We start from the raw sequence: 14,296 nt of genomic DNA, 5'->3' as shown, positions 1-14,296 counted from the left end.
CGACAGCTTGCATCAATTGATGTTGCACTACTGCCATCTCTTGGATTTTACTACGCATTACATTTCCTTAAATTCTCCTGAGACCAGTATTTTTTTTTTAATTAAATTAAATTCCTTTCTCTTCATTACTATTTAACTGAACACATTTTCAATTCTCATTTTATTATTAAAGACAATTTCTAGACTAAATTATTTTCTTTGTGACATATATTTCCTGAAACTAATAAAACCATGTGCCATAGTTTATGTAGTATTACCCCATGAAAATGAGTGCATTAAAAAAACTATGACCAGTTCTTATCCTCTTTTCTCCCTCCTGTTTATTCCTCTAATTCTTATAAATAAACTGTATTTTGTATCCTATATAAATCCTATATAAAATAGAATGGTATTAATAAAGATAATTTACGGCTCTAAATCGGCTCCGAAATCTGCTGCTAGGTTTTAGAAGACACTTTCTTCAAGCAGTGGTACAGGAAGAAGTCTATCTCTTTCCAAAAGACAATGATTGTTATGCAAGACAACGCTCCATCAGGAACTAAAGCTACAGTATGTAACTTTTATAAAATAAAAATATTTTTTACGTATTTGTTAAAACTGTCACTTTGTCGTGACAGTATCACAGTAGAGGACAGGCTCCTCTGCCTTCTTCCAGTAATACCAGCACAAACCAGCTAACTCCGTACTTGGTTAGAAACAACCAGTGAAAACCAGCAGGAGGGTCCTAGCGCTGTCAATCATGCACTGCTCACACCCACTCCTGAATGCTACAGTGTCTGAATGCTCATGCTAGTTAGCATGGCCACTGATGAAAGCAGATAAACAGCTTTTCTGTAATGGTCAGCTCACTAAGGCCTTCCTCCTGGCTCTGATTCTTTTTTTTTACCTGGAGTGATGCATTTTTGCTGATAGCTATCGTAGCTCAGGGAGGAGATGGAGGAGATTAATTTTTCACATATTATCTGTCTCATAACTGTCACAACATTGTGACAGTTTTAACAAATATAAAAAACAAACAAACAGATGTTTTTAAAAACTTGCATACTGTAGCTTTAAAGATGAAAAATGTATGACTGTCCTTCTCTCTGAATAGTGTCTGGGAGGCTGTGGTTGCTGCTGTTGCTCCACAAAGTGATTGCCAACAAATGGAGAAATTGGCAGACTCTGTGAATGTGAGGCTTATCACTTCTATTGAAAATTCAAAGATTTTTTTTTTTAATTCCAGCCTGAAACTGGCCCTTGCTTGAGCCTGCACCCCCTCCTCTGATGTTTCTAACAAATATCAGGAGAGGAATCAGCAGCTCAAATTCATTATTATATTTTTATTATAATTTTTCATATTTTCACAACTGGTGACCCCAACAATGTAGAAATGGTGAATATTTTAGACTTTTTTGAACGAATGTTTTGTCTGCAAAGATTTTTTAACCTAGACTGGAGGAGGTTTTTCCATTGTTGCTTCTTCCACATTCCTCTCTGGAACACCAGGAAAAATCTCTAAGAAATGTAAGCAGAAACTTTTTCTTGTTTCTTTAACCCCTGATTGGCAAGCACAAATATTAAATGACCTAATTTTTATGCTTTGTGCCAATAGAAATGTACTTGTTTGAAAGTATGGAAAATACAATGACAGATGTAAGAAATACAAAAACAATACAGAAACAAAATTAAAGTTTTTGTCTTTGGACCTAAAAATAACCAATCTAGAGTCAGCACACAGTTTCAGCTATTACAACTAAAAACTAGTGATCAGACCCAAAACGTGGATGGAGTGATGGACCTGAGCCTTCAGAACCACATAAAGACAGTTACAAAGTCGGCCTTCTATCACCTAAAGAACATTTCAATGATTAAAGGTCTAATGTCTAAGCAAGATCTAGAGAAACTCATCCATGTGTTTATCTTTAGTCATGTTGATTATTGCAACAGTGTCTTCATAGGTCTGACTAACAAATCAATCCGCAGCTGATCCAAAATGCTGTTCTGACTAAAACTAGGAAGTTAGAGCACATCATCCCAGTTTAAAAGTCCCTATATTGACTCCCTGTAGTTCAGAGAATAGACTTTAAAATAGTTATGTTAGTCTATAAATCACTGAATAACTTAGTGCCAAAATACATAATAGATTTTTATTCCTGGTTTATTCTGCATACCCTGAACCAAACATCGAGAAACAGCATTTAATTTCTGCACCACAAATCTGGAACAAATTTCTAAAAAAAAACAAACAAAAAAACCCCCTGCAAAGTTCCTTTAAATCAAGATTAAAAACCCATATATTTAGTGTTGGCTTTGATTAGTAGTAAGTGAAATATTGATGAACATATATGATGAATATTTGCTTGATGATTTTGATTGTGGCATTTGACATAATTTAATGTTTATTGCTTGTTGTATAATTAGAGTATTGTGTATTTATGATATAAGGCACTTTGAGTTGCCTTGTTACTGAAACATGCTAAACATATAAACTGGACTGACTTTACTTTTTTAGATTTCAGAAATGTTTAGTGGAAAGTTTTTAGGGGCTTTTTGTTTATAATTTACACTGGAACAGATGAACATGATAAAGTGAGATGGGAAACTTTGTTTTCAATGTAGTTACATAAAAATTCGTTATATTGATTGCGCACATATCGACATTCTTCTGAGAAAGCCAAAACCTTACTTAAGCATTCTTAAGGATTTATGATTATTAATATTGGTTCTCGCTGTGTACATGTTGATCCTAGTTATCAAACAAAGTAGTCAAATTCAGATTATTATTACTCAAAAGAAGTGTGATTAATTCTAATATTACTGTAATTCGGATCACACAGCAGCCATATTGGATTTTGATGTTAAGTATGGTAAAAAAAAAAAAAACAAAAAAAAAACAACAACCTATAACTTCTTAAAAATTATTTGGAATTTTTAATTGGATGGCGACCAAACTTATTCCCTATTGGAAAAATACATTAGAAACCTCCAAGCTAAAACAGCCGCATAATTCTCTTGATTTGATTGGTCAAGTGGGAGCTCAAGCCTCCATTGTGAATCTGACAGAAACCTGACAGTCCACGCTCAGGGCAAACACGCCCTTTTTCAGGCGAAGAGGGCATCAGACTTCCTGGTTGGATGGATCCGATTTGTTGTCTTCATTTCCCCGCAGAGCTCTCTGGATGTTACCGAGTAGGGAAGCTCCGGAGCAGAGCCGGGTTTTAATAGCGTTTATTTTTTATTGCTGTAACAAATTAAGTGACAAACAGCAGTGTGAAACAGAGGCGGCTGTGAGGACGGGAGCAGCGGTGCGGACATTGGAGAGGTTAGCTTAGACTGAGCTAGCAAACGCTGCCGCGGAGCGGAGTGCAGACCCCGGGTTGGCGTCTTTTCATTCTCCGAAACCTTGAAAGAAGCGAGAAACTACAAGAAATAAAAAGGACGGAATCAGAGAAACCGAGAGGTGAGTTGTTTAGCTAGAGAAAAAAACAATTTAAAAGATCCTAATTGAACTAGATTCCAGCTATAAACTGTTGGAAAACCTGATTCCTTGTTCTGCTCCGGCTGTCAGAGTTAACTTCCTGGTTGAAGTTCTGTCTTTAATCTTTCTTCAAATAAATTAACCGCATTCACAAGATCTGATATTATCTGTTCAAGTCAAGGTTTGTCATTCAAACATGTAGTTCAGCTGAAAAAAAACTGAGTTTCACTCAGTGACGTTCAGGTGTGATATTGTCAATTATACTCGTTAGTACGTAGTCTTTTGAAAACAATTACTGCAGCAGTTGTTTGGACAAATAACATTATATTTAATAATATCATCGACTATGTCTTTATTTTATTATTGCTTGTATTTTATTTCATTTCACCTCATTAATGTCAGATCTGGATATTATAAGAGGACTGAAAAGTTGTTTATTTTTCAGGTCTGAATAAAAATGGAGAATTTGTATTTCTGTGCTTTTTCTCATTCATATTTCTGAAAGTTTAATTGGCTTAAAGTTTAATCTACCCATCCATCCATCCATCCATCCGTTCATCCATTTACACTGCCGTCTGCTCATCCATTCATCCACCTATCTGTTCATCCTACCATCCATTTGATTATATTTCCATCCAAGTATTCATCCAATCATCTATCTATTCATTTGTTCATCTAAATAGACAGTGTGATTCATCCAAACTCTGCACTGATGAAGCAGTTTATCCAGAAATAGCCCCTGTCAATCCTGCAGTACAGTTCCTGTACAGAACGTTTACATATTTTCCAGTAAGTGTTTAAAAATAATTTTTATTGGATTTTTGTAATATTCAAAACTGAATTCTGGGCTTTCATTAGATGTGAGAAATATACATCAAATTAATGGAAGTAAACACTTTGATAGATTGAATTTCTTAATCCAGTTACTGAAATAAATTCTCCTTTAAATCCTATTTCATTTATGTGTATTGTATTTTATCATTAGTCAGCGTGGATCTATAATCTCCCTAATATGTTCCCAGTTTGCCCTTTATTATACTGCTGATTATGTAGTTTCACAGGCTCTCTTAGTTGCTCTGAAAGGCCAAAAAAAATCTCCAAATGATGAATAAAACATGCTGTATGTCACAGTGACTGTTTAATAAGACCTGGACTGACAGGTTCGGTCACCAAACCGTTGTTTTTGGTCTTCAGATGAGGTTCAGGTGAATCCACATGAAGGCATTAAGGAACTGTGTGTCGTTGAGCCCTGTCCTCATTAGGTGCCGTCATCCCACCATCCTGTCACCGCGTTCCAGCAACAGGCTGTCAAACATGCCCATAAAATATTGATGAGTATCTGATTATGCTGCGAGCCGTTTTAGTAACCCTTTGCTTTTTGTCCACTCTGTTCAACTAGAGGGATGAGTCTCACTGAAGGTGCCCTCTAATGTTAATGTAGCATTTCATCGGGAAAACTCAAGAAAACATTGACTTTGTTGGTAGTTATAAAAGCTTCCTGGTTGAGCAATTGGTTTCAGTCTCTATAGTTTTAGGGTGTTTTCTCCCAGTCATAATTTGAACATTTTAAAAGCCTTGTTATTGTAAATAATGTTAATTTTAAGGAAACACTTGCTTCTGGTGAAGCAACAACTGATGGCTTTTTCTCACAATATTCAGTTACTGAGCAAGTTGTTTCCAAATTGCCTTAAAAAGTAAAATTAAGACAGCAGTTTAGTTTTTCAGCATTTGTACCTTTCACTTACACACAAGTGGTGCTTTTGAGGAGGGAACTGGAGATTTATAATGGAAAAACGTATTGGGCATTTTGTTCAGGCTCTGGATTAAAAACTTGACAATTGTGGAGGTGTAAACACAAAATCTTAAGTATTTTTGGTTGAGTTTCTAGTGCAAATATCTTAGTACACTAAAAATGAGACAACATTAATTCACAAATAACTTTTCAGCAAGAAAAGGGAGCTTGTTTTAAGTAAATAATTCCTTGATATTGATGAAAAAGTTTTACTGGCAGATTATTTCACTTATAACAAGATATTTTTCCCATGTTTTTAGTGAAATAATCTGGCAATGGAACTACTCCTTTTTCATTTTAAGTAAGTTTGTCTTCTTTCATGTTTGCTAAGATATTTGCACTAAAAACTAAACAAAAAGTACTTGATGACATTTTGTGTTTTTGCAGTGTGAATGTTTCCATTAAAAACTGCAGAGAACCTTTTAAATCTGCGTAGAAAAGAATGAAATTTTGACATGAAAAAACCTCTTTGAACCTTGAAAAGCAGATATTTCCTACCTTTAGATTTCATCTAACTGTCTCTTTCCTCTTCTGCATCCCTCCGACTCTTCCTCGCTTCTCCTTCTGCCTCCTGTCAGTATGAGACTGGAGCCACGGGCGCTGTAGGATGAAGAGCCCGGCGCACCGCAGCAGAGACATCGAGCGGCAAGCCGGCTACCTGAAGCCCGAGCACTGCGCCCCTCCTCCTCCCCGCAGCAGCTCCGGCACCATGTGGTTCATTCGCGACAGCTGCGGCATCGTGTGCGGCATCATCACCTGGCTCCTGGTCTTCTACGCAGAGTTTGTGGTGGTGTTCGTCCTGCTGCTGCCAGCCAAGAACGTGGCCTACAGCTTCTTCAACGGGCTGCTCTTCAATGGCCTCGCCTTCCTCGCTCTCGCTTCTCACGCCAGGGCGATGTGCACGGACCCGGTCAGTTCAACCACTTTAAAAACACTCCATGACCACAATATTCATTTAGACATGTTTGTATTCTCAGTTAGAAGAAGTATGCAAACCTGTAACATTTGCATTCATCATGCCTCACTTGGTAAATTAAAATTAACTCAATAATTTCCGTTTGCATGATTCATAATTTTTCTCTCTTGATGACAAAAGCTTTTATTCTGGTGCTTTGGTCTCAACTTTATTTGAAGGACAGTTTTGTTTACAAAGACTTCATAATTCATTCAATTTATCCTTTCTGTTTTAGGAATTTAAATGTTTTCCAGTTCCAGTGATTAATGTTCATTAGGATTTAAAGGTTATTGATCTGTGAGAATAACATTATATTGCTGAAATTGTTTGTTTATTGCAATAACTTCTGGGAGAATTTATTGCCCATCAAACTTTGTTATTGTGGCAGGTGTAGCTGTTCTCTTCTGCCTTCTTCAGCAGGGATCTCTTGAAATCAACCAGATATAAAATATTTCTTCTTTTGAATATTGAATTAAGAAGATGTTGGTTATGTGGTGTTACACAGACTAGGACTGGGTGATCAATCAATGTGATTTTTTAAAAATATTAGCATTTCCTTGGTTTCTGTAGTTCAGAGTGATGTCATCATGACTAAGGCCTGGCCTGTTTGACAAGCCTGTTTTACAGCTTCTCTTATCTGGACTCTGAATTCAGGTCAACAATGACTGAATATTAAGGCCAGGCTAAGATTTTTTTTATTTTTTTATTAAAAGCATACATTTTTAAAATGATCAGAATAAAGTTATAATTTTATGAATAGTTAAAATGAGGAATGTTGAGCATCTTGTTAAGTTATACTGTGGTAAAATGCTTACAGATAAAACGCATCAGGATGAAATTATTGTGATTAGTAGCAGGACTTTGAAACAATCTCACAAACAACTGTGTTTATTTTGAAAAAGATCCTGATAATTAACTTTTTCTCATTGAAACGTTTTTTTCTCTCGTAATTTTAAGATGTTTTTTTTTGTCTTTTTCTGATATAATTTTGAATATATTCAGCACTTAAACAATAATTCTCATAGTTTTTCCGTAATGCTCCATTGTACAACTAACAGAAGAGATGATTGAAATAAATATTATTACTGTATTTGTATTGACATATTTCGAACATTTTTTAAAAGTAAAAAACAACTTTTATTCTAATTATTTTTCTTATATTTTGTTTTAAAGAAAAGTCCTTTCAAAACTACTAAGTCTTCTTCCAGAAATTTCAGATTTATAGTGTGCAGAATCTCTGAAAACCTTTGGATTACCCATTTAAATACATAATCTGGCCATGCATTTTTTTTGCATGATGTTTTAGTTTATCCGACTCCTACAAAGGATCAGACTTTTCTTCTTTTTATTCTCTTGAAGCAGTTTAATTCATCGTAGACACTTGGGAGAAAAAAATAGTTGGTAAATAGCGTTTTTGATTTTATTGAAAATATTTCCATTTGTAGTTTATATTTACAAAGGAGCAACTTTCATGAATAATTCATCTAAATTGCTTTTTGCTCTTCATTTCCTCTCCGGTCTCGCAGGGAGCCGTGCCCAAAGGAAATGCAACCAAAGAATTCATCGAAAGCCTGCAGCTCAAACCGGGACAGGTTGTGTACAAGTGTCCAAAGTGCTGCAGCATCAAGCCTGACAGAGCGCACCACTGCAGGTAGAGCAGGGCAGCTCTTACCTGCACAGTCCAAGCTGCAGAAATCTGCTGCTTTCATCCCACTGGGATCTCTCTCTTCTCCTCCAGTGTGTTTCTCCCTGCACCACGTCTCCTGCACCCCCCATCTGTTTGTTCGCTTTACTTTTGTTAAGACTGCTTGTGCAGCGTTTCCCTGCAGACTCTGCAGCTTGGTAATGGGGATTCCCTCTGTGGCCGTTTGTGCTTCTCTGGGAAATCCAGGCATGAAAAGTGCAAAAACACCAGAGTAATTGAATTTCAGTCAGTGCTTTAGAGCTTCAAAATGGGAGCTAAAGGCACGACACCAAATATAGCCGGATGATAAAATGTCCCAGTAATTATTGTGATAAATTATATTTAATGTATTTTGAAGTAATGTATTCATAATGGCATAATGATGCAAGTTTGCCCTCTCAGTGACTAATGAAGTTTAAGTTTGTAAAGAACACTTAGCACTGAAATTGGAAGTCATTTCACATGTTCAAAATAAAAACAGCAACCAACATCAATAAATAAAATGAAAATTAAAAGCGACACACAACCGAAAGCATGAGTAAAATTTAGTATAATGTCTCTGTAAACACAATTGATCAAGCTCCTTTTAATCTATCATGCGATTAATTGCTTATTGCGACAGGCTTTTTAATGGCCGTCATTAAGGTGGATATTTTCAGGAAACACATTTTCCTCTAATGATTTTATCCTCTGCTGGGGAACGTTTTCAATCAAATAACTGATTGAAAAAGTAAGAAACGTTGCTTTTTCTTATGTAAGAATAAGGACTCATCACACATGTAATGCATCACATGAATAATAAGCTTACTATGTCCCACATTCATTGCATTATTTCTCCTTACCTGCACGATTGTGTTTGCATGTCCTGTAAATGTGTCTTGCTTTCAGAACGATGCGTTTCACGGCCTCCTCACTGCTGCCGCATTTATTTCTGCTTGTCTCCTCAGTGTGTGCAAACGCTGCATCAAAAAGATGGACCACCACTGTCCCTGGGTCAACAACTGTGTCGGAGAGAACAACCAGAAATACTTTGTGCTCTTCACAGTGAGTCTTTAGGTTAAAAAAATATGTTTATTGTTCCAGTAAACCTAATTTATATTAAGTCTGTTTGGTTTTCAGATGTACATTGCACTAATTTCCTTACACGCGTTAATCATGGCGGCCTTCCACTTTGTTTTCTGCTTTGAAGAAGACTGGTCAAGTAAGTATCTGAATGAGAAAACAATCTAATTTCCTCGGCATAAAATCTGTTTTATCCTGGGTTAAACGTGGAAAAAACCTTAAAATGAGGTCGTCCTTTATTATTAGCAGCATAAAAACATCAAACTTTGAGTGCATTAAATCTGTGGGTAAAAAAATGTTTAGTTTTCTCCTGCAACTTTTCACACGGTTGAAGCATAAAAACGTCTTTTTCACAAAACATTTCCTAATCTGATCCAGAGGTGGACGATATGGACGGAAAGTTTTATCACAATATTTTGCCGTACTATCCTGACGGTGATAAAAATGACAACTGTTTATTATTTCTGTTTAGATAACTGTATGACTCTGACATGAATATGTCTCTTGGAAAAACATTTCCAATTTTAATCTGGTTCTTTTTACTGGTTATATAAAGAAGTACGAGTTGTAGAATGGTAAAGCTACCAATCCCGACAATACAGACGGTTTTGAGGGATTTTAAACATCATTAATTGGAATTTATTGTCACAACAATAAATCAAAATTCTCATAAATGAAAAATGATGCCCCTAATCTGATCTAATCTCAGGGTTTGAGGTTGATCAATATGTTGCTTGTTCGCTTGTCCTTCTTAAGGAAATGAGGGAACTGCTGAACTTGTAGAAAAAATAGAAGTTTTCTAATTATTTGAAAATTTACCTCTAAACTAAAAAGTAAAATGTGTAGCTTTTGTTTCCCTGAGCGATGATTCAGTCTAATGTTCTGAGTTTTCAGCTCAAACCGAAAAAAACCTTCTTTTAAAGATTCCTTCTAATGAGATGTACGAGTGGCTTTAAGGTAATAAAAACTCTTAAATGTTTCTTTCTCTCTCAGAGTGCAGTAACTTCTCTCCACCAGCCACAGTCATCCTCCTCATCCTCCTCTGCTTCGAGGGTCTGCTCTTCCTCATCTTCACTGCGGTCATGTTTGGGACTCAGGTTCACTCCATCTGTAGTGATGAGACGGTGAGCGACTTCCTACTAATCCACTTTAATCCCACTGCAAAAAAAAAAAAAATCAAGCAGTTTAAAGTGCAGCGCTGTCAGTTTTAACCACAATGGATGAATGACGAAGATGGATCATTAATAAGTAATGATGGATAGATACAGTCAACTCCAGGTTTTATCTTAATGGTTTAAGACGATGCATTCAGTTACTGTTTCTATTTCTATCCTTGCATTGTGTTTATAAATATGATTAGATGTCAGATTTGTTGGGAAACTGTTTTTGTTTGGTGTAGAGAGTAAACTCAGTCAACCCTTAACTCCACACTCACTCCTTTCCTCCTTCTCTTTCGTTGCCTCATCTTGTATGTAGAGCTGCTGATTATCTTGTGACTTTGGGCTCCTTCAGCTTATATTTAGTATTTATAATTTACCAAAAAAAAGCCCAGAAACGCAGTGGAACCAGGTAATCCACTTCCAGCCCCCTGCTAGGCTGACTCCAGTACATTTTCTGCTCTTGCCACCCACGAGCATGACTCACAGCGCCGTAATATTCACTACAAAGATCATCTGTCTCAGGCAATTTCAGGGTAATGGAGCCTGCAGTTCAGTGTGCTTCTCAGTGAGTCACCTACAGCCTATGGGAGGAAAACAAAAGAATGAAAACATGATTCATTTCCCTCGTTTGTTATTCATAATCCAAAGCGTTTGTTTTCCCCCTGCAGGGCATCGAGCAGCTGAAGAAGGAGGAGAGAAGATGGGCCAAGAGGTCCAAATGGATGAACATGAAGGTGGTGTTCGGCCACCCCTTCTCGATAGCCTGGCTCAGCCCGTTTGCGACGCCGGACCACGGCAAGGCCGACGTCTACCAGTACATCGTGTGAAAGCTGGACACGGACTCATTTTAAAGCGTCTCTCTGTGTCGTTTCCATCCTGAACGGTGGATGTTTCTTGAAGTTTGGATCTCCTCGGGTGTGCTGTCGTACGCTTTTAGTTTCTGTAATGTAACTTTCTGTTTTAATTGTTTTTTGATCGTTTCCCTTTTGGTGCTGAATGAGATTAATGAGATTTAGCGGCATCACGAAGCCGCGCCGGGAACAAAAATCAAATGAAAGATAAGAAGCACTTGGAGCTCTGTTCGTTGCTGCGTGTCGGATCATTTCCTCCTTTCTCAGAGTAAATCATGTGAACTGATGACCAGCATGGTCCAGGTATCGACTCCTGGATTCGTCTTCCTGTAAATAGTCCCACCATCCTCTTACTTACTTTGCTGTTTCAGTGTCTTTGCGATAATCTCCTCCTGAATGCTGCAGGTGATTTTTGCCTTAGAACGGTCCTTCAGCAGGCGGCACATCTGATATTTTTAAAGATATCTCTATTTATTGCCTTAATGCAACACTGCAGGTTGTCACTGGTTTACATTATTTTCGAAGTGAGAATGTTGCGGCCTCGTTCAGTGGGTGGATTTGTTCAGGAGTGTGTTTTTATGCTTATTTTCCCGCATAAAAGCCATAAAGGTAGAACAAATCATGTGTGATGAGATTCAGATCGTTTTATATGTAAAATGTGGAAGCAACCATCCTAAAGCAGAAGCAATAACTCCAGTGATTGGTTCAAGTTATTATCCTTCATACTACAGCATGGTTTGACACGTTAAACACAAAACTTATGCTTTTTTAAGCATAAATTCCTCCATATTTATTGGCACACCCAGTAAAGATACATGTGTAAAATAAAACAATCTTTCTGGTTTATCTTAATGGGAACTTTGGCTTTAGTTTCTGAGATTCATTTAACCCGTCAGCATTGACAGAGTTGTTTTAAATTTTCTAATTATTCCTTTAATTATAGATATGCTCAAGTTTAGATCAGATGGATTTTGTTTAATCACCATCTCCTGACTTTTAACACGCCTGCCTTATAATTACACTGCATGTTCTCTTGTGTTTCCCATTTTTAAGAGAACAGGAGGCAGGAAATCTTCACTTTACAGTTTTAAAAAAAGAAAAGTACACATCTGGATTTGTTAGGTTTGTCTATAATGTCGATGGCACAAGCAGTATTATTTTAATTATTTATAGGATTGAGTGAATAAGTGTACTCAAACTGAAGTTTGAAATATAATTTTTAATACTTCAGCTGTTAAAAAAATCATTAAAGCTCCTTCCATACCTTTACCTGGGCTGCCAATAAATGTAGAGGCCACAACAGCTCTGGAAAAAGCTGCAAAGTGCTGTGATTTTAGTAAATGTAGGTCTGTGTTCTGAGTAACATTTGCATGTTGCTTGTTTTCGTTTTGCTTATTGCCTTGCAGAGAACTGTTTGTGCTTCAAGTTGTATTTACCAGCTTTCCGCTCTTCGTCTCCTCAGAAATTTGCAAACATTCAGACAGAAAAAGCATCTTTTAAAAAGCTGTAAGTCTCCTGGCGGAGATCCAAGTTAAACCTGTGCACGATGCTTTGCAAGAAAATCCTGTTTGGACGGGTTCAGGCGAAATGTTGAATCGGGATGAATTATAATCCCAACAAGACTGAAAGGAAGACAAACTTCATAAAAATGCTATTAGATTTCTGACTTACCCTCCTTCAGAGTGTCATGCCTCACTGCTTTTTGAAACGCGTATTTCACTGTCAAAACAAGGGAAATGTAACATTTTTGGGGTTGAAACTACGACAGCTTGTCGGTTTCCCATCAGTGTCACTGATCCTGTTTGGAAACGGATCAGTAGCTTAAACTTTCATTTGTAGAAATGAAAGTTGAAGCTACATGTTTAAGTTGGATAACTTATGGATTGCAGCTTATCAGAGCAAAAATAAAAAGCAATATGAGTTCCTGTAGCATCTATAAAAATTTCAAATGAGGTATTTTGTAGATTTTGCAGTCGTCAACTTCGGTTTCTCAGCCGTCAGATGAACCAGCATCGTTTTATTATCTGCTACCTGTAAATGTTTGGCCTTTTCACCAGCTGTTGTTGAAAATGTGAAGACCCCATGTGTAATTCAGCTGCTCAGCTCATGGGGTTTGCTTGAGGGTAATGTAGTTGGTCGTGTGCCTGACTGAACCCGGAAAGCAAACGAGGGTCTTTACACGGATCAAATGTTGAGTCACGTTTGGATCAGACCGGAAAAGGCGCGCTCTGACTTTAGATGATGATGATCTGAGGGAAACAACCACTTCAGAGTATTGAACACTAGAAAAAAATGCCTTTGCCTGTGTGTTTTAAAGCCTTACTGTATTTAAAGACATCCAAAGCAGATAAAAGGAAATATTTGAGTGTACATGATGCCAAATTGAGTCTTTAAAGAAGTCTGCTTTTTTCAGATTGCAGCATGTAAAGGCATTTAAATGGGTTTATTTTTATAACTGTCACCGTTATTTGGAGATGTAGCAAGTTTGCAACACAGTGCAACAGGTTTCCTCTACTTTTTGTTGTCAAACTGCGCTGTATGTTTCTGTTATCTGGTTTTAATTTTTTGTTGATTGATGTTTTAAAGGGGAAAGTCAATAAAACAAACTTCAAATGATAAAAGATTCGTTGCTGTAATATAAAAACTATTAGATGTTTTGTTTTAGGGTTCATTATAAAGTGTTAAGTTACACAACTGCAGATGTTTTTGCTGTATAGTTATTAAAAATTTAACTCCTTATTGCCTGATTTTTATTCTATTTTAAAAACACGGACTTTGATATCAAGAAGATTCCTAGTTACTTTTTTCCCCTGAAAAGCTTTACACTTTTATTTATTGTGATGAAGAGCACTACAAACTCTGTTGCCAGTTTATTCAAGCATTGTTTTTCTGATTCATGAAAACCAGCAAAATAAAAATCAAAGTGAGACCTCATGCTGAATTGAGTAGCAAATCCTCAAAAACCTTCACAAAACACCTGAATGATGCTGTCAGATGAGACTTTTATTGAGTTAAACAATGTTTCCTTCCCATTTAGACTTTTTCACTGTAGTTTCACATAAACTCAGACATTTCATTGATCACATTTGTCATTAATGTCTCACTGTTTTCTTTCAGGTTGGAAATGTGAAAGAACTGCATAAGATGCACAACAAACTAATGCAACATCAGGTTTGACACACAAGATCTTAACGGGTCAGGAATTAATTCTTAGCCCTAATGATTTTGGTTTAAACTGCAATTTAAATAAAATAAGTTACAGAGCATCACATTTAATCCAGTAGGAGTTTTTTTTTTCACTCAAATCAATTCAAACATCAGTGTTTGCAGCA

General features: G+C 36.7%; 1 protein-coding gene across 1 annotated transcript; it reads left to right on the top strand.

Annotated features, from left to right (window-relative positions):
- The first annotated feature begins 3,024 nt into the window (after positions 1-3,024).
- On the top strand, positions 3,025-13,898 carry zdhhc3b (zDHHC palmitoyltransferase 3b). The gene is made up of 7 exons (XM_014991662.2): positions 3,025-3,442; positions 5,831-6,162; positions 7,734-7,858; positions 8,839-8,935; positions 9,011-9,092; positions 9,947-10,077; positions 10,782-13,898. Exons 2-7 carry the CDS (start codon positions 5,860-5,862, stop codon positions 10,938-10,940), a joined length of 897 nt encoding a protein of 298 aa, XP_014847148.1. The 5' UTR covers positions 3,025-3,442; positions 5,831-5,859; the 3' UTR covers positions 10,941-13,898.
- Positions 13,899-14,296: the final 398 nt, after the last annotated feature.

Source organism: Poecilia mexicana, unplaced genomic scaffold (genome assembly GCF_051168715.1).
Source record: "Poecilia mexicana isolate PSO_F unplaced genomic scaffold, ASM5116871v1 scaffold_11, whole genome shotgun sequence".
In the NCBI taxonomy this organism is placed as follows: Eukaryota; Metazoa; Chordata; class Actinopteri; order Cyprinodontiformes; family Poeciliidae; genus Poecilia; species Poecilia mexicana.
This window is presented reverse-complemented; position numbering and strand designations above follow the sequence as displayed.